The following is a 20,269-nucleotide window of genomic DNA, read 5'->3' as shown; positions in this document are numbered from 1 at the left end:
GCTTCCCGCCCCCCTTCCTCCTGGCCAGCCCCGTTCCGCCCGACCTCCCTCCCCGCCAGCTCTGCTTCCCGCCCCCCTTCCTGCCGGCCAGCCCCGTTCCGCCCGACCCCCCTCCCCGCCAGCTCTGCTTCCTGCCCCCCTTCCTCCTGGCCAGCCCTGTTCCGCCCGACCTCCCTCCCCGCCAGCTCTGCTTCCCGCCCCCCTTCCTGCCGGCCAGCCCCGTTCCGCCTGACCCCCCTCCCCACCAGCCCTGCTTCCCGCCCCCCTTCCTGCCGGCCAGCCCCGTTCCGCCCGACTCCCCTCCCCACCAGCCCTGCTTCCTGCCCCCCTTCCTCTCAGCCAGCCCCGTTCCGCCCGACCCCCCCCACCAGCCCTGCTTCCCGCCCCCCTTCCTCCTGGCCAGCCCTGTTCCGCCCGACCCCCCCCCCCCACCAGCCCTGCTTCCCGCCCCCCTTCCTCCCGGCCAGCCCCATTCCGCCTGACCCCTCCCCACCAGCCCTGCTTCCCGCCCTCCTTCCTCCCGGCCAGCCCCGTTCCGCCCGACCCCCCCCCCACCAGCCCTGCTTCCCGTTGGCCCCCCTCATCTCCTCCGGCTAGCCCCTCCCCTCCGTTAGCTGTTTCCAGGCCCTGCTCCCTTCCTGGTCGGTCCTCCCCCCCCCCCCATGAAGGGTGTCCGGGTTTTTTTAAATGACGAGCTGGTAACCCCTAGCAGTGATCCAAGTCCTTGGAGTTTTTTTTTTTTTTTTTTTTTTTGCTCGACAACTTTGGTGTCCGTCCCCCCTTTTTTTCCTTCAACAAAATTTTTTCCTGGTGGTTTGGTTTTTTTTGGCGGGGGAGGGTGTTCGGTATTTTTGTTTCAGCCCTCTGGCAATCCTAGCACTGGCCGATCACCAGCCTCAGGAATGAGGAAGGAAGCCGGTTACCAGGATAAACAGCGGGTCGGGGGTGAACAGGGCCTCCCCCTTCGCCATTCCAACCAGAACAAATTCAGCCTTGTTCCTCCCCAGTCCCTCTGCCGTGAGGGCTTATCAAACTGTCCAGGAGCGTGTGAGTCACTCGTTGTGCTGTGACCAATCCAGAGCCACCTGTGACCAATCACATTCCCTGCACTCGGAGGCCACTTTGCAATTTCCAATTTAACGCTAAAAATGGGCTGCGATGGATTCCAGTGGGAGCTGGGAGCCTAAAGAGTTTTGCAGATCTGGGCCTACCAGCTTTGCTAATAACCCAGGCCTCTGCCTCTTGAACTACCCGAGACTCTCCACTACAGATGAACTGTATAGGGCCAATGACACACAGCTGACCCGTTCTGATGCCATCCGGCAGAGAGCAATGGCAGAGACAAAGTCCTGGGATAGACAGATGGACGAGTGGTTTGATTGGCTCTGAGGAGCAGCTCCGCTTAGGCGCACTTTACGGGCATAGCTCCGCTCCAGGATGTCTTGCCGGGAACCTGCTGACTACAGCTGATCGAGCATGAACCAGCGATGCCAACAGGTTAGGCTGGGGAAATCTCTGCCTTCTGATGCGTTCCCCCTGCCCCAGCACCACTGGGCTCTGCAAGATGGGGCTGCCCTCTCTCTGCACCCTGCAGCCAGCCTGTCGCAAGGTGGCGCTTTTCCGGCTCATGGGGTGGCGGGGCTGTTTGAGGCGGAGACCCTGGAGGGGTTGTTAATTCTCTCCTGGATACTTCTCCCCAGGGTGCTCCCATCTTGGATCACCACCGGCCGGTGGCCTCGTGACACCAAGCCCCGAGCTAAACCCGCCTCAGGCGAGAGCCGGTGGAGGCCTGAGCACGGAACCGTGAGGGGCCTGCCTGAAAACGGCTTCCTGTGGGCAGCGCAGCTTCGTGTGTGGCCCCAAGCGCCCCCCAGACAGAGGGGGGCTAAGCCCAGCCCCAGCCCCGCAGGGGGACAGGCCCAGCGCTTTGGGTGGGGCCGGGCAGGGGGCCATTTCACAAAAGGGCGCTTGCTTTGCCCGCACGGTCAGAACAGCAGATACCCGCTTCCATGTCCCCCCTTTTCTCGCCTCGTAACCCCCCTCCCATGCCGGCACCACCAGGAGCTGTGGGCGTGCGCTCTCCCCGCCGGGGTCCCCAGAGCGAGCCGCTTGCACACTCCGCACGAGCTGGGTTTCCCCTCTTCCTGCTCCCTTCCCCCACCCGCCAAGCTGCGTGGGTTCTCGGTGGGGAAATTTGCACGGATGGAGCCAAGGAACCAGACCTGATGCGCCAGCCCCTCCAGCGCACTCGGAGAGTCAAGCCACTGGCCCCCAGCCCCACTCCCAGAGCAGAAAACTACCAGGCCCTCCCCCCCATACCCAGGGGTTGCTGCATCCCGCTTGATGCAATCTCCTGATTTCACATGCTCTGTGCCCTATGGGTGGGGGCCACACACACACACACACACGCGCACACACGCACACACACACACACACACACACAGCAGCCTTCCTCCCAGAGGAAGTCATACGCCGCTCACCCCCATCAAGCCCTCTGGAATCAGCCCCACAGTCGGTTTTGCTACGGGAGCGAGCTGCCCCAGGCAAACAGAGGGCTAATGCCGCCAGTAAAGGACAGACCCCAGGGAATGACCCAGTTGGATTGGTTACTGGCGATCCAGGGGAACAGCAGGGACCTCACTGCACTAGTTTGCCGTGGAGAGGTGGTCCCAGTACCTAATGTGTGCCAGAGCAGAGCCCGGCATCTCTGGGCCTGGCAGCTCAGAGCCAGGGAAACCGAGGCACAGGGAGACAGTGAAGAGACTTGCCAAAGGCCGGGCAGCTATTCATGGGCAGAGCCAGGCCCAGAACCCAGCTGCCTTGTGCCTTGGTCTGTCACTTTTTCCATTAGACCATCTTCCCTCCCACAGCTGAGCCAGGCGCCGGAAGAAAGGACACCGAGTCCCTCTGCATTTCTCACTGGGCAACTCTCCTTTCTAGCACCAGGAATAGAACCCAGGAATCCTGCACCCCAGCCTCTTCCCCCCTGCTCCAACCACTAGATCCCACTGTCTCCTTCAGCATGAGACACCATTCAGTGCTCGCCTTTCCTTGGGCTGCTGGTGCAATCATCCCCCTAGCAATAACAGCTCCCTTCGCCACCCCCCAGAGCCAGATGCCTTCGACCACAGCTTCCCACCGACAGACACCCGTCCAGGAAAGGCAAGCTGACATCTAACTGAGACAGGCACTCTGTGGCCAAGTCCAGCTTCCTGTGTGCCGCTCAGGAAGACTGCTCCCCTCCCCACCCACTCGTCTCTGAAAGCAGAAGTCCAAGGCATGGGGCCAGGAACGGGGCCGCTGCTCCATAGCCTCCTGCTTTTGGCTCTGGGAGGTGAGTAGCAAAGGGGTCGCTTGTGTCCTGGCGGGTGGGAACCACCTTCAGATGGGGCGCTGGGCATCTCTTGACCATGCTGCCGAAACTGCCGCACCCCTGGGCCCGGCGGAGGCCGGGAAGGGCCGTGCAGCAGGTAACATGGAGCCCCCTTTGGGATCCACGGATTGTGTTGTCAGTGACCACTCCGCGTGGGAGGTGTTTGCAAGACGGCAGCTTTTTTCGGTGCCCCGAGGAGCTGGGCATTGCAGGAGCTCCGCAGACACTCACCTAGATGTGCAGGGTGTGTCAACCCCATCACGAAGCCTGGACACTGACGCAGGCGTGACCCAAGCCCCCTTGCGTCCACACACAAATCAGTCTGACACGGGTCAGCCAGCTGGCTCTGAGGGCTTCGGCGGCGTGGACACGGCTCAAGCCGCAGACCCCGTCAGAAGCTTGCGGAATGCAGCGGGGACCCATTAGCACGCCTGTGAGCCAAGTCCGGCCGCCATACGCCCAGGTTTACAAAGCCGTGTGCACGCTGAAACACCCAATCCACAAATCCAGTTTCCAGAGAACAATCCCCAATTCCACACCAAAGTGGGTCTGTCTCCTAGGCTTTGTCTACACTGCGGCGTTTCCCGCAAGTCTATGCAAATGAAGAGTGGATTAGCATATCGCCGTGCTTCATTTGCATATTTTATTCAAGCCGGAGAGCCATAAGGATCTTGCGCACAATGGGGATTTTGCGCAAAAAAGCCCGTCCACACTGCTTTTTTGTGCAAAAACCCCTTGCGCAAAACCAGCTTGAATAAATTACGCAAATGAAACATGGCAATATGCTAATCCACACTTCATTTGCATAGGCTCTTGCGGCAAACGCCGCAGTGTAAACGAAGCCCTAGTGTCTATACAGCAGCTGGGAGGGAGTTTCCCGTCCCACACAGATACGTTAGCTCCAACGAGCCCATCTAGCCTGGTATCCCGTCTCCGCCGGTGGCCAGCACCAAATGGTTCAGCAGAGGGTGCCAGAACCGTCCAGTAGGCAGATGAGGGGTCTCTAGCACTGAGAAGTGGGTTTACACCCTGACGCAGGAGTTTTAATCTCCTTGGCAGGATTCGTGGTAGCTCTGGCTATGATAATGTGGGGCTGTTGGGTTACCAGGAGCGTCGTCCCCTTTTGAATCCCACTACAGCTTGATCAACACCCAGAATTTAGGCTGAGTTAGCTCCATGGCTCAGAAGTGTGAAAAATTCACACCTGAGAGCGGCAGGTGAGCTGAGCTAAGCCCCCGTGTAGACACCTCTGGGTGGGTGGAAGAATTCGTCTTTGACCTAGCGTCCACCTCTCAGGGCAAGTTCTGCAGACCTGGGAAACACATGGTCTTTGTGGGGGATAATCTGACACAGCTCCCCTGGATAGACGGGGTCCAGGCTGGTCATTGCGTCTCTCCCTCTTAATCAGACTGGGCTGGGGAAAGGGTTGGACCTATATAGCTTCTAGCACATGGGTTCCCAAACTGGGGGGGGCGTGAAGAAATTCCAGGGGGGGGGCACGAGGTGACCCAGCCCCACCCCCTGCCCCCCGTCAATCTTCCCCCCTAAGTTTCACTGCTGTTTTTCGGCCCTGGTCAGGGTTTTTTTTGCTCAACAAGTTTTTCTGCTATGGGGTGGGGTGGGGAGGGGGCGGGAGGGTTTCTCAAAAATCAAAAAGGGGGCGTGATGCCGAAATGTTTGGGAACCACTGCTCTAGCATGACAGGTTCCCGGGCCAGCTCTCGGGGTTTCTGCCCTCCTTGGATTTACCGAGGGCAAGTTGATCTGGAGCATGTTACCACATAGCAGCTTAACTTGACCGCTAGGGTCCATGTGCCCGCCGTCGTGCCCTGCCCTATCGTGGGAGGTGCACCATGGGACGTTATCGTGGCATCACAATAGCCCTTTCCAGTTGCACGAGAGCATTTCCTGGTGTAACACCCCATGCCAATGCTCTTAAGGGAGGCAGCGTGGCCTAGTGGTTAGGGCTCTCGGTTCTGGAAAGGAGCGTCGCCCAGTGCTGATTTGTCTGGACCCATGAGCCCAATTCCCACTCCTTGGGGGCCCCTTACCCTGTAATGACCCCTCTCCAACTCACTCCCCTCCTGCCTTCCCAGTTCTTGCAGGTCTGCAGCTCTCCTACAGCCGGGAGCAGCTGGAGGGCTTTGTAGGGGAGTCCGTGTATTTCCCTGCCCTGCGCCCTGTGGCCGGAGACATCGTCCGCATCCTGTGGTTTTCAGGAAAGCAGGGCACTCACATCGCCGAGGCCAAACCCGAAAGCCGGGCCTTCCGCGTCAATTACGTCCCGTACTTCAGCAACCGGCTGGCCATCAACGCCGGGAACCTCTCGCTGGAGCTGCGAGGGCTGAGGCCAGAGGACCAGGGGCCGTACCGCGCCGTGGTGGATATCTCCTCAGACCCTTCCCACCCCAAGACATTCTCCTACGAGCTGTCCGTGCGAGGTGAGTGCCTCTGGCAGCCAGCACGTGGGTCTGCAGCAATGCTTGGCCATGCAAATGCTTCCATGGATAGGGATGGAATAGTGTAGTCCAGGGGTTCTCAAACGTTGCATTACCACGACCCCCCTCTAAGTTTCTTGTAACCCCCCCCCCCCGGGGGGGTCAGGACCCGCAGTTTGAGAAACAACAGTGTAGTTAATTAACTGAGAAGCAAAAGCTTATAGGTTCATGCTATAGACCAGCGGTGCTCAACCTTTTTTAATTCGCGATTTTAGTTGAGCAAAAAAAAGGCGCCGGGAACATTTCGTTGCAGCTCCTTTAATTTAAAGCGTCGGTCTGCTCCCCTGCCACTCCCCCTGCCCCTGCTGCGGCGGGCGTCAAGCTGGGAAAACAAAATGGCGGCCGGCACGGCCCTGCGACCCCCCAGGAAGACAGCCGCGACCCCCACGGGTTACGCACCGATGCTGTCAACACCATGCATTATCCTCTCTCCCCTTCTCCCTTCCCCTCACCAGTACTTTTTTAGCAGGCTGGCCAGCAGCCCAGCTCAGCCCTGGCTTGTGATGGGTTCGGAACCTACCCCCGCTGCGGCTCTGCATTTAAACTGGATGAGGAGCCTGGTGGGCAGACAGCCTGGCTCAGTTCCGGCTCGTGCTGGGTCCAGGATCTCAGACCCTTCCTTAAACAGGGGCAGCAGCGCAGGGCAACAGGCAGCCGGTCTGTGAGGGGTGCTGGTTTTTAAACCGGCTCCCTCATGGACCAGTTCGCACCTCATACCCCTGATACAGAGGCAGCAGCACGGAGTGACAGGGCCCCGCCCCCAGGGACTGCAGAATAGTCGACTAACGGATAAGAATTCACGAGGTTATTCGACTATTCAAATATCCGATATTTAACATCCCTCCCCCTGACGTGGCTTCCTGGCGACACTAGCCCAGGCGTTTCCTGGGTGTTACCCCAGCCCCGCTCCTCTCCACACACACAAGACCCCCCCCCCCAAGGTTTGGGGGTGATTCAGCCCAGGCTAGCCGGCTCAGAGCAGGGGCTGGGTTAGCACACAAGGCTGTGTTCACTCTGGCTGGTCCCTTTCCCCCCTTTGCAGTGTGAACGCCGGCTAAGCCGCCCCAGTGCTGATAGTCCTCTGATACCTTCCCACAATCCCCCCTGCCTGGGTTCGGAAGGTCTCCCCTAATTCTCTCCCACTGAATCCACCTGAATTCAGGGCACCCCTGCTATGGTGCATAGGACCCCCTGAATGCCGCATGCGCAGAAAGTCACACCTGGGCGAGGCTGACCTGGCCTGTGCTGGCCATCCGGGTTCACTCGGCAGCCACAGCAAATCCAGAAAGGAAGGACAGCTTTGTGATTCAGGCCCTGAGCTGGGACTCAAAAGCACCACCGCCTGGCCATGTGACCGCGGGCAAGTCACAGCGTCCTTCCATGCCTCAGTTTCCCCGTCTGTAGTGGGCGGGAAGCCGAAGAGTCTTCCTTTCATCGGTTTCGACTGTCAGCTCTTGGGGGATTGTCTGCTTCTGGGTCTGTACAGCACCTAGCGCGACAGGGCCCTGGCCCCAGTTGGGGTACGTTCCCAGGGTGGGCAGAGGGGCAGGAGGAGGAGTGGGAAGGGGAGACTGGGCAAATTCTGCAAGTCACGTCGATGGGTACAAATTCCCAGCCCCCGCAGCGGGTTCCCATCAGGCTGGCAGAAGGAAGTCTCGTCTCGTTGCAGCGACAGCCGCAGGGCAGGGGGTCGGAAAGTCAGGCCAGGGTGGTGCTAGCTGATAGGTGCCGTGGGGCTCAGGCACAACCTCCCGCCAGGCACATGCTAGTTGTGTAACTTCCTCATATGGCTCAATGCAGAATGAGCCCACAGAGTGCACGCAGGAATCCTTTCCGCCTGCTTCCGCCTCCCCTCTCCCTCTGCACCGTCTCACTTGCATTGCAAAACCTGCTGCGGCAGCCTTGCCCACACCAATCCATGCTGGTGTCAATAGGTGCGGCTGCATGTAAGCTGAGGTCTAATGGGGGGCACTAAGGGGCAATGTACCCTCTAATCTTTTCCATGCATGTGTGGAATAATTTTGTTCTGTGCACCACGCCACATGGGAATGTGCACCACCTGTAGAAACACAAAACCGAGCTGTGGGCACTCTGCTAATCCCCTGGGCAGCATTGGAATCTTTCCTGAGCGACCCCACAAGCGCATAGTTTCCAGGGGACACTGCTAAGGGGTTTCCAAAATTCCAGCAGCCCGTCTGTGTTAAAGTCGCTGCTATGGATTGAGCTGAGCAAGCTGTGGCCGGAGACACAAGTGCTGGAACTCGGGGGGCTGCTGCACCCCCTGGCGTGATGTGGTTTCCTCCTATGCAGGGTAACAGTTTAGTTCCCTGGCGCTCATCACTGCCCCAGCACCTCTGTCCAGAGATCTAAACCAGCCCCCCAGACATGCACTGCAGGAACCGCCCCCGGTTATTAACCTGCAGCCGTTGTGTTTCACCCCCTGCAAAGGCCGTCGGCAGGAAGGAGGCAGGAGCGAAGGAGGAGCCATGGGGACCCCCGCAAGAGAAGAATGGAGGACAATGATGGAACCCCCAACCAGCAGAGATCCCATAACCACAGGCGGAAAGGGAGGGAAGCCAACAGCGGCGGGAGGCGACGGGGGAGAGCCGGAAGGCGGTGAGAGCTGGCGTACTTGCCACTGCTCCCTGAAGGGTTATCTCATTGCAGCCGTCTACGGGCCCCTCTGCATCGCGGTGGCTGTTGTCCACTTGAAGACGAGGGGCTAACGGGAGAGCAGACGTCCCAGACGCTGAGGCCTGGGGGAGAAGGGAACCCCGAGGCGGGCAGGGTTCCCACATGTCTGGGCTTCCCGGACTTCGCCTCTTTTTCCATCCTCTGTCTCCCACCGGGGGGATTTTTCCAAATAAGGGGCGAGGTCTGGGATTCCAGCAGGGCAGCCCCACGGCTCAGAAGGAGCCGGCGTCCGGCTCCGCGCCCGCCTGGGCCCTCTGCTACAGTTGCCAGTCCTGCCCGCCCTGGCCCCGGCGCCCTGCCCTGGGGAGGGAGAAGCCCCAGGGAGCCTCAGACAGTCAGTTGTCACTGCTCCTGGATCTGGGCCAGCCATCCTGACAGGGAACAACTCGGCCCCCTCCTGGAGAGTGAGGTGGCAGGCTTCCTCTCCTGCCCCACCAGGTACCCCCTCCCAGTACACCCCCCATAGCTCCAATGCCCCTCCTGCACTCCCAAATACCCTCTCCTACCCCAAGTACCCCCTCTCAGTACACACACCCCTCCATAGCCCCTAAATGCCCCTCCAGCACCCCAAATACCCCCTGCCAGCACCCCCAAATTCCCCTCCCAGTACACCCCCCCCGCTTGCCAAATACCCACTCCAGTGTTCCCCAGGGAACAACTTCCTCACATACCCCTGAAATGCCCCCTCCAGCATCCCAAATACCCCTCCCAGTACACACACCCCTCCAGCATCCCTCAATTGTGCACCTCCCTCCAGATTCCCCCCCTGCAGCACCCTCTTTTGGGGTACCCCAGGGCAGGAGGCTGTATCCGGAAGGCCACACTGTTGTATGTATAGCAAGCGCTTCTAGAGGCCCCAGCTGAGTGCAGGCCTCCGGGTGGCAGATGTTGCACAGACATGGGGTGAGAGAGGGTCCCTGCCTGTCCTGAACAGGCCAAGGGTCATTCTTGCCATTTACCGACTACAGAGACAAAGGGCAGGAGGGGAAACTGAGGCACAGGGTGGGGAAGATCACCCAGCCGGTCAGTGGCAGAGCCAGGACTAGCAACCAGGTCTCCTGGGTCCCACCTGAGTGCTCCAGCCACTGCCTTCCCCTGCCTACAGTGCTCCGTCTCTCTGGGGAACTGGGGGGGAGCCAGCTCTTGGTGTAAATATGCAGAATAGCCATCAATGGCTCCCGGGAACTAGCAGGAGCATCTGCAAGTTTCATTTCCTAGGCGTGATTCAAGGTGCCAAGGGGACATCAGTGGTTTGGGACCAGGCCGGAGTCAGCATCATACGTAGGCCCAGGGTAAAGCACCCCTGAAGTCACTGGTCCTGGTTCTTATATACACTAAACCTTTTCCCCACCCTGCTGGGGAATTTCAGACTCACTTTCTGGCTGGCCCCTTCAGGCCCTCCCGGCATCAGGCACGAATTGGGGGCTTAAGCACACGTCGAACGTTCAGGTTGGGGTGCTCTGGAGATCGGAAAGCCTAAGGCTGCTCCCTCCCCATTCAAGTGCCATCGTGGGGGTCCACATTTACCTTCCTGACTCGGGCGCGAGAGAATAATTCACCGTATCATGAAGCCTTCCCGAGTTTATAATAAGTGAATTATTTACCGGTGACCCTGGCGAAACGCGGCGCCGTATAAATTATTGAATGGCCGATCTGTCAAAAAGTTCTCATAAATAAGTAATTTGGTGCTGTCTTAATGTTCCCAGTAAATTACTCATTCAATCTCCCGTCTAAATGCTCTCCTGGGGAAATTACTCACGCCTGCTGATTTATGAATTAGGACTGGGCAAATACGGCAGATTACAAATTCCAGTCCATTAGGAGGCCCGCAGTGTTGCTTATTCATGACGTCTCGCTCCACACAAGCTGCCTTGTGTTGCGGTCGCGCTGCAGTCATGCATAGCTGGGCCCTGCTAAGCCGCACAGGGTGGCTTCTAGTCAACCCAGCTCAGTTTACTCGCTCAGCCTAGAGGCCTCAAGATCAGAGTCCTATCGCATTGGGTCCTGCCCAGATACCTAGTAAGAGACAGTCCCTGCCCTAAAGAATCTAAATAGACAAAGCGTGGGAGGGGAAACTGAGGCAGAGCAAGGGGCAGTGACTTGCCCAAGGTTACCCAGTGAGTCAGTGGCAGAGCCTGGCATGCATCCAAATTCTGAGTCCCAAGGCAGTACCCTAACCACTGGACCATGCTCTCCTTACAATGTTGGTTAGGGTAAGCATAGTTCTATGGAATAAAAATAATGTGATCTATATTAGAGATCTACTAAAAATTATAATGGCTTCTATAATATATGGGCACTGGGAATTTTCCCTTCAAAGTAGGGTTGCTTGGTAGATGTCACAGTGAGATCTAAACATCAAGCCAAGTTTAAGAGCTATGGCCTGACTCTCAGTTAAAGCTAGGCTAGCGTTGCCAGATGGTTTCAAAAAAAATACCAGACACACTTGACATGACATCACAATCGACATTGCATCTTATTTAGAAAACACTGGACATTTCTATTGTCTCAATTTGTTTCCCGGACAGAAAGCTCAAATACTGGACTGTCCAGTTCAAAACTGGGCACCTGGCCACCCTAAGCTCGTCCCCTCTTACTTCACTCTGGCAATCAGATGGAAACCAGCCCTGGCAGGCATTATCCAAATGCAACTTTTCAATGTTTCCAAAATGAACTAGCCTGGAATTCCTATTCCTAGCTTGTCATACCTGAACTCGAGTGGCTGCCTCTAGAGCACACCCCCTCCCCCCCCCCTCCCCGCCTTGTGGCCTGGGACAGTCCTGCAGCAGTCCTGCCTCAGTTTCCCTTGGATGACATGATGTTGTGACTCCACCCACTGGCTAAATACAAGCTGCCTCACAACACTGCCTACTGAGTAGTTAATCCGCCTGTGAAGCCCCCACAGTCTAAGGCAGGGGGGTTACAGTCGATAGCCCAGCTGAACAGGAGTCCTCGTGTCCGGGCCCTAGCTCAGGGCGAGGCTATCCAAGGTCCAGGGGCTCAGGTCACTGTTCAGTTCACAGGCCCAGCAAAGTAAAGATTAAGGCCTCCTTTGGGCAGAGCGGCCGTTCCAAGGCCCAGCCCTGGGACAGGGCAACAAATGAACAGTATCAACCGTTTGAGACACGGGTCTGTCAGCAGGCTGGGGGGGGGGTTGTGTCTCCCCAGCCCAGGGCCCCAACAGCAGCAGTGTGGGCTGCCACTGGGTCCGCGGGGATCCTGGCCGCAACACGCTGCCCAGTGGACCTCCATGTTCTCAGCCGGCAATGGGCCGGCGATCCCTGGGCTTAGGGTTGCCAGATGGTTTAACAAAAAATACCAAACACCTCGCACCCCTCCCCCCCACCAGGAAAATATTCTATTGAGAAAAAAAAAGCGGGGGGGGGGGAGACCAAAGTTGTTTTAAAAAAAAAAGGGGGGGGGAGACCAAAGTTGTTAAAAAAAAGGGGGGGGGGTGCTGCTCCTTTAAATGGCCCTGCACTCCTCACCCCCCCCCTCCCCACCAGATGCAGCATGGGAAAGTTGTCCCCGCTGAGCTTCTGCCCCAGGGAAACAGGAATTTTCAGCTTTTTTTTTACCAGACGGGGGGACCCGAATAATGGGCAGGCCGGGTGAAAACTGGACACCTGGCAACCCTACCTGGGCTGCTTCCCGGTTCCCCCGGGTCCTGCCTGGCTTCGTCTCGGCTCCTCGCGTCTGCCGGGAAGGACGGTGCTGGCAGAGTGTCCTTGGGCCGGGCCAGGGTCAGGCAGCGGTCCTGGCGGCCCAGCCCAGTCTTCTGGGCCCAGTGGTGGTCCTGGCCCCATCCCGGCTGCTTAGTTCTGCCTTCTAGGGTGGGGCGGTTGAGCCTTCCTCCTCAGGAGACTGGTCAGAGCATCTGGCTTGTTCTGTGACTGTGCCCTAACTGAGCGCTTACCTCCTCCTTTTATACTTCTGGCTCCACCTTTCTACTTCCTGTGGGTGGGGCTAAATTGCTGTGGCCCCACCCACCGGGGGGCCCTTAGGGAGTCCTTCCTCTGAGGGGTCGGAGGGAGGTCAAGCTGCCTCACTATAGGAGATAGTGTACTTTAATCCAGGTCCAAAGCAAACCCAACACCAAGTCTTTGCCCCAGCCTCAAACTAGGCCCAGATACATCTTCCCAAGGTGTCCTCTCCCCAGTAAATCTTCTGCCCACCCTGTCTGGCTCTTCTCCATCTCTCCCCTCAGCACCTGTGAGTTGCTCCCTTATTTTTCCTGTCATGCAGTCAAGGGCAAACTCCAGGAAACTGAATATCCCTACCTAATTTAGGGGATGTGGAGTTCAGCTTAGATTGGTTGACCCATTTCCGTTTTTTTACCACTACATCATGGAGAAAATCTATTTTCCGACTCGCCAGGGAGGTGAAGAAAGTCCTGTTGGGATTAGCTTCACAGGACTGGATAAAGGAGATACAGAAGAGTCTAATGTACTGATCACCCAGATGGCTCTAAGCCCCTTAGTCGATCTATTCCATTTACAATTGCTCTGATTATATGAAAGACATAAAATAGTGCAACAAAGAGGCACGTACATGTGAACGTATGTCTCTCTATGACCACTCTCTGCTGGATGCAATCAGAACTGCTCCTCTGTGGCTCATAAGCACTATACTGTTTGCATCTCATGAGGATCCTCCTTTAGCTCCACTGTTTTTGGAAGGGGAGGGTGTGAGCTCTCCCCGCTGCCACCTGAGAAGTCCCAAGCTGCCATGATGTGAGGCACAGTGACAGCCACAAAGACCTAAGAGGCCACAAGTTCATTACAGTATTTTATACACCATCCTATACCACACACTGTGCTTGCTGTAGGTTTTATTGGCTCTGTAACCATTGCTCCACAAGTGTGCATTTGCATCTGCTCTCTGTAACAGAATCTTCCCTGCCAAGTGCCTTTTGCATTCCGTATTTCCATTGTGTGCAGAGAAATATATTTTCCTGAGTCCGATCCCTAATGAAACCAGCATGAACGAAGCGCTACAGTAAATTGGCAATCCTGATACAAAGGCAAAGTTATCCTCCCTTCCTACACAAACTCATCTAGCCCACCGGCACATTCTTGATTTTATATCCTCCCATATTTCACCTGCAAATCTCTACCGGGGAGGGGTGAGGGGAGAAGGCAGCCAATGCCACATGGGGCAGATTAATCTCCTGTTTCAATAGGAATCCTAGGAGTTGTCTAGAAAGGAGAAGAAGGCTTTCTTACCTTGTGCTGGAGCACACACCTCTTCCTAGGGTTCAACGGGACCAGCTAGCATATAGGGTTGCCAGATGGTTTCAACAAAAATATCCCCCCCCCCAAAAAAAAACGGGGAAAAAATTCTGTTGGGGGGGGAAAGGGTAGGAGACCAAAGTTGTTGAACAAAAAAAGGACTCCAAGAGTTATTAAGCAAAAAAATAAATAAATAAAAACAGCATTAAAACAGTATGGCCCCTTTAATTGCATGCATAGTCAGAATAGGGCTAGGAAGAGGAGGGTTGAGCACTAAGACCCAGAGGAGGCATTGCTTCCCCTTGCTCAGGTCTTGAGGTTTTTTGCTGGAAGTCATCTTGGTTTTTTGGTTAAGCCAGAAGGGAGCTTCCCTGCAGAACCAGGGGGGCTGGGGATAGGGGTCCGGGGTCCAGGGGGTGTCCGGGGGCTGGGCCCAGTTGCTGAGTGTGTTGTAGGGTTGCCAGGTGTCCAGGATTTTTGCCACCTGTCTGGGAAAACCCCCCGAAAATAACGGACATTTCAGGTGTCCGGTATTTTCTGAAATTTTTTCCAGACAGGAGGTGAAAATGCTGGACTGTCCGGGTCCATACCGGATACCTGGCAACCCTACTAGCATATGATTATGCTGAAAGATGCTAGATAGGCCAGTAGGGTATGCAGGGTATGGCTAGGGTTGCCAGGTGTCCAGTATTCATCGGGACAGTCTGGTATTTGCGTCCCCAGACAGAAAATACTGGACATGTGAAATTTAAAGGCGCAATGCTTCTTTTTTTTTTTTCTGAATAACTTAGGGTATGTCTACACTACCCCGCTAGTTCGAACTAGCGGAGGTAATGTAGTCATCCGCAGTTGCAAATGAAGCCCGGGATTTGAATTTCCCGGGCTTCATTTGCATGAAGCCGGACGGCGCCATTTTTAAATGCCGGCTAGTTTGGACCCCGTGCCGCGCGGCTACACGCGGCACGGACTAGCTAGTTCGGACTAGGCTTCTAATCTGAACTAGCTGTACACCTCGTGGAACGTGGAAATTGGAATTCTATGAATTGGAAAGGCAGTAGCTTATTTAAAACCAGTCCCAGGTAAATCTCCCCCCTCTCCACAATGCATGATTTAACCTGTGGAACTTATTGCCACATGATATCTTACATGAGATCGTCAGTGTTCTTGCGGAAATTCAAGCGGCCAGTGTAGACAGCTGGCAAGTTTTTCCGCAAAATCATCTGATTTTGCGGAAAAACTTGCCAGTCTAGACACAGCCAAGCTGTTTGCCTGTTTGATCCCATAAGAACTTCATGAGGCCCATCTTTTCTGTAACTAAATAGGCAATGACTTGTCCTGGTAGCACTTTGCAAACTCCTAGAAAGGGCTAATTTTTAACATCCTGCTCTCCCTTCTTTACAAAGGGATCCACTGCCTGGAAACTTCTTCTTCCTTCTTCCTTCTCTTAGGAGAAAAACTGCAGGTTGCTTTGCATGCAGTATACCAGGTAACTAGCCCTGGGATCCTTCCCCTGTCACCGTCTAATGGACAGGGGGCGGTGGTTGACACCCCTTGGCTGAGAGTTGTAGAAGGTGAATGCAAGTAGCTCCCTGGGTAGATGCAGAGAAGAAGCGAGGGTGGCCCAGAGTTCATCGACATTTCTGTTAACAAGAACTTCCAGAATAGTAAGGGTTAAAAAGAAACAGGCTCAGAAGCAAATAGCTGTCACAAAAGTCACCCCCCTGGCTGGCTGCCTCAGGAAAGAGGCCAAAGACTGCCTGGGTTATGGGAGCAGGACTCACTGCTGTTTGGCATTTCTCCCGAGCCAGCTCAGCTTGGCTGTGTGTTGAGAAGTTTGCCTTGCCGCTGTTTACCTCCGAGAGGCAAGTGCACATTGCAAGGGAAGTGGCTTGGGAGTGTGATTCCGCTGTCCTCTGTGGGGTGGAATCAGAACCACCCAACCCTGTGTCATAGACCCTATACTGCCGGCAGCTAGTGGGGAGTCTCCTTTAGCTCCAGGGATCGGGATCTGGGCTGACAGCGCTCTGGGTTCTACGCCTGCTACTGCCCAGCAGTTCCAAATAGCCACAGTGCAGCTCAGCAATACTCGTGAAGTTCCTAGCCGATCGCATCTCTGAGGCATGCGAAAATAACATTTTCTGATTCCAAGCACAATAGCCAGAAAGCAGCAAGCCCTGTTCGCCCGAGCCTTCCAGGTCAGCAATCCAGGCTGGAGAGGTGTTGGGAACATGTTGAGATGAAGCCAAAATGAGACTCTAAACCCAAAGTTTTGTCCCCCCATGGGAGATTCCAAAGGGCTGAGAGAAGGATTCGTAGACTGGAAAAAAGATACCCAGAAGTTGGCCTGCAGCGTCATTGCCAGAACAAGAGGATTAGACCAGTGTTTTGTTTAATAATTGAATGCAAGTTTGGGGACAATTATTTATTTAAAGAAAACAGCATGTTAACATGAACATGATCTAATCCCACATGACAACCCGTCTGCTTTATTAGCACCTCTGTCCGAGAGCCGAGCCCACCCAGCAAACAAACACACAAACACGCCAAAGGAAAACATCGTTAGGCGATGCAAGCGCCTTCCGGAAGTTCGCACGGGAAAGCCAACGGCAGGTCGCGGGAGTCGCACTTGAGCAAATGGCACTGTTTAGCATAGAATTGGAATGCAACAGCAAAGCCGGGAATCAACGAACTACCCCACGGAGCAGATAACAGCCTACTACTGCTGCTTCCTTCAGGAAAAGGCCTGTGTTTTAATGCTGCAATTGCCAGGTGCAAATCTCCAGGCAGCCCTCAGATTTTGGAAGCTAAGTAGGATTGAGCCTGGTAGCTACTGTGGAAGGGAGATCTTTCAGGGGGATGGTGCTTGTCTCTGAATTCATCTTGCTGGTTGTTTCTGGACTCACACCTGTGCAGAGCAGGCATGGCTGTCTGTCCCCCTCTACTGGCTAGATAGGGTGTCAGTTATGGCCTTGGAGTTTGGTGAGCTGGTAACAGACCAGAGTTTTTAGATCCCAAAGCCAATCCCTGCCAAACATACAGGTCGATCCCTCAAGCCCCCAGATCTGCCCTACTTGTCCCACCCATCCCCCATCTGGACACCACCCAATTGTTAGTGCATCGAGCCTGACATCCTTCCTGGAGGCAGAGCATTGCTTAAACCCCACTGCAGAGATAGGGAATAGAGGCATGGCAGGGGTTATTAACCTGGGTCCGTGGTCTCCCAGGTTTCCAAGCTCACATTTGAGCATCCTCCCTGCATTGTAAACCTGGGTTTCCAATTGCTGGGCGCAGGCCCTGCCGTTTTGCAATGTGGACACAGCACAAGCCTCCGACCTGAGCCAGAAGGTCAGCGCTGTGCAGAGTGGACACAGTAGCCCAGAAGTGAGACAGCAGCTGGAAACCCAGGTTTACAATGCAGGGTGGACGCATTAGCCCAGATGTGAGACAGCAGCTGGAAACTGTGTCTGCAAGCCTGGGTCCCACAGAGCTGGGCTTAGCTAGCGGTGTAGACATACCCAGGAGCTATTACAGAGCATTCTGGGCCAGGTTTTTGGTTGCTGGGTTTTGCCAAAATGCTCCTGGTCAGACTGACCCCATGTCTGGGGTTGGGAAGGAATTTTCAATGGATCAGATGGGAAAAGACCTTGGGGGTTGTCTTCTTCTGCAGCATGCGGCACAGGTCACTTGCTGGTTTCAGTTAGTGTAAATGGTGGAGTCTCCATAATTTGACGTTTTTCAATCCTGATTGGAGGAATTCAGTAACTCATGGGCTGTGGGTCCATTGCAGGAGTGGATGGATGCGGTTCTGTGGCCTGCAGGTCAGATCAGACCAGATGTTCATGATGGTCCCTTCTGCTTTTAAAGTCAGAGTCAACGAGGCCTGCCTTTTGGATGCTCTTGGACTCCTGACCCCAGCTCTGACCCATGTCTTTGAATGTTGGTCTCTGAGGTTATGTCTACACTTCATTCCTCTTTCTTGAGAGGAATGCAAATGCAGACACCCGAAATTGCAAATGAAGTGGGGATTTAAATATCCTGCACTTCATTTGCATAATCACGTTATGGCGCTATTGCGAAATAGCACTATTTCGAGAGAAAAAACAGGTTATTTTGAGGGAAGGGTTTTATCTCGAAATAACCCCATTTTTTCTCTCGAAATAGCATTATTTCTTAATAGCGCCATAATGCGATTATGCAAATGCAGCACGGGATATTAAATCCCTGCTTCATTTGCAATTTTGGGGGTCTGCATTTGCATTCCTCTCAAGAGAGAGGAATGAAGTGTAGCCATAGTGTCACTCCTCTGACTGCTAGGCATGTCTGCTCAAGTTATGAATCTAAGAGATCTTTGTTTGGGGAGGCGGTGTTGTTAATGCCCACAGAAAAACTCCTCTGTGCCTGTCAGTTGCACTTAAGCCAGGGGGCTATGCTGGCTCAGCCATACTTACACCGGCTCTGGAGTGTAGACACACCCTTGGCTTTCATGCAAAAGGTGTTTCAGGTCCTCGGATTTGTGAAGAAAAGGCTGAAAACACGACTCGAGTATGCCCTCCAGGCTCAGAAAGAAAAGGCACATACAAAGGCCCAACATTAATTCTTTTATTTCTCTTTAATCTCATCATTTTAGGCCAGTCTGGTGATTTTTTTTTTATTTGGCTCCTAATGTTGGTCCGTGCTCCCAGGATGGAGAATTTAGAATTTTGCATTGACATAGCATCTCTTGGAGGAGGCAACGTTTCCTTTCTGCGATTCCAGGAAATTAAGGAGGAGGCGGCAGGTGGCAGGAGACTACAGAGTTACTAGAAGGTTGCATACGTTCTGGCTCCTACAAGCAGCATGTAGACACAAGATTTTTGTTCCTGGGTAAAGAACAGGCTTCTTTGTGCAAAGAATGATATGGCCACTTAATGCAAGAGATGCTGATGTCTGACAGGAATACCATGCATAGGGGTTGTCCTGGCCAGGACCTCCTTTTGGTCCCCCAGTCTCCATCCAGACAGATGTTTGAAGTATGAAAACTTCCCTGAGACTCTACCACCACTTGTGGGAAGGGGGAGAATCTACCACTACTTGCATGGAAAGGGGGGAGACTCTACCACCACTTGTGGGAAGGGGGAGAATCTACCACTTCCATGGAAGGGGGGGAGAATCTACCACCATTTGTGGGAAGGGGGAGAATCTACCACTACTTGCATGGAAAGGGGGGAGACTCTACCACCACTTGTGGGAAGGGGGAGAATCTACCACTTCCATGGAAGGGGGGGAGAATCTACCACCATTTGTGGGAAGGGGGAGAATCTACCACTACTTGCATGGAAAGGGGGGAGACTCTACCACCACTTGTGTGAAGGGGGAGAATCTACCACTTCCATGGAAGGGGGGGAGAATCTACCACCATTTGTGGGAAGGGGGAGAATCTACCACTACTTGCATGGAAAGGGGGGAGACTCTACCACCACTTGTGGGAAGGGGGAGAATCTACCAACGCATGGCATGAAAAGGGGGAGAATCTACCACCACTACCATTACGTGGCATAGAAAGGGGGAGAATCTACCACCACTTGTGGGAAGGGGGGGAGAATCTACCATTACTTGGCATAGAAAGGGGGAGAATCTACCACCACTTGTGGGAAGGGGGGGGAGAATCTACCATTACTTGGCATAGAAAGGGGGAGAATCTACCACCACTTGTGGGATGAGGGGAGAATCTACCATTACTTGGCATAGAAAGGGGGAGACTCTACCACCACTTGTGGGAAGAGGGGAGAATCTACCATTACTTGGCATAGAAAGGGGGAGACTCTACCACCACTTGTGGGAAGAGGGGAGAATCTACCATTACTTGGCATAGAAAGGGGGAGACTCTACCACCACTTGTGGGAAGAGGGGAGAATCTACCATTACTTGGCATAGAAAGGGGGAGACTCTACCACCACTTGTGGGAAGAGGGGAGAATCTACCATTACTTGGCATAGAAAGGGGGAGACTCTACCACCACTTGTGGGAAGAGGGGAGAATCTACCAACGGTTGGCAGGAAAAGGGGGAGAATCTACCACCGCTTGCGGGAAAGGGTCTTCCAAGAACTACGGGCCATCTTGGACCTTGGGGTTATAGAGGAATCCCCTAGTGCTGTATTTCTCAGACTGGGGGGGGGGGGTCCCACCTCCAAAGGCGGGGGCAAGGCAAGTGCAGGAGGGTCGTTGGTAGGGTCCCCATGCTTCGGTGTTTTCCGGCTACGACTTCCGCTTTAGTCCTCCCATCTCTGTCCAGGCAGACTTTGGAAATAATGTATGAAAAAATGACACCTGCTCTCAGCCGCCCGGCCTGGCCAGCATTGCCACTGCCAGCAACAGCGCCGAAGGAAGGGTGGCAACCTGTGTTCCCTCTAAGATTTTCCAGCCGTGAGCGGAGCGAGTTTTGACTGGTGCACCAATATCGAGGCCATGGGCGCTGGTTTGGATGAGTGCCCCTGT

At 54.8% G+C, this 20,269-nt stretch overlaps 1 protein-coding gene across 2 annotated transcripts; it reads left to right on the top strand.

The window, feature by feature from the left end:
• The first annotated feature begins 1,358 nt into the window (after window positions 1-1,358).
• Window positions 1,359-14,189, top strand: LOC102463311 (uncharacterized). 2 transcript variants are annotated; one of them, XM_075907360.1, is made up of 4 exons: window positions 1,359-1,497; window positions 3,110-3,334; window positions 5,469-5,813; window positions 8,319-14,189. In XM_075907360.1, exons 2-4 carry the CDS (start codon window positions 3,280-3,282, stop codon window positions 8,594-8,596), a joined length of 678 nt encoding a protein of 225 aa, XP_075763475.1. In that variant the 5' UTR covers window positions 1,359-1,497; window positions 3,110-3,279; the 3' UTR covers window positions 8,597-14,189. The 2 variants fall into 2 exon arrangements, with proteins under 2 accessions (XP_075763475.1, XP_006119469.2); XM_006119407.4 differs by lacking the exon at window positions 1,359-1,497 and having other exon boundaries at window positions 2,920-3,334.
• Window positions 14,190-20,269: the final 6,080 nt, after the last annotated feature.

The sequence above is a fragment of the Pelodiscus sinensis genome, chromosome 24, assembly GCF_049634645.1.
Source record: "Pelodiscus sinensis isolate JC-2024 chromosome 24, ASM4963464v1, whole genome shotgun sequence".
Taxonomy (NCBI): domain Eukaryota; kingdom Metazoa; phylum Chordata; order Testudines; family Trionychidae; genus Pelodiscus; species Pelodiscus sinensis.
Note: the sequence above shows the minus strand (reverse complement) of the source record. Positions and strands in the feature narration are given on the sequence as shown.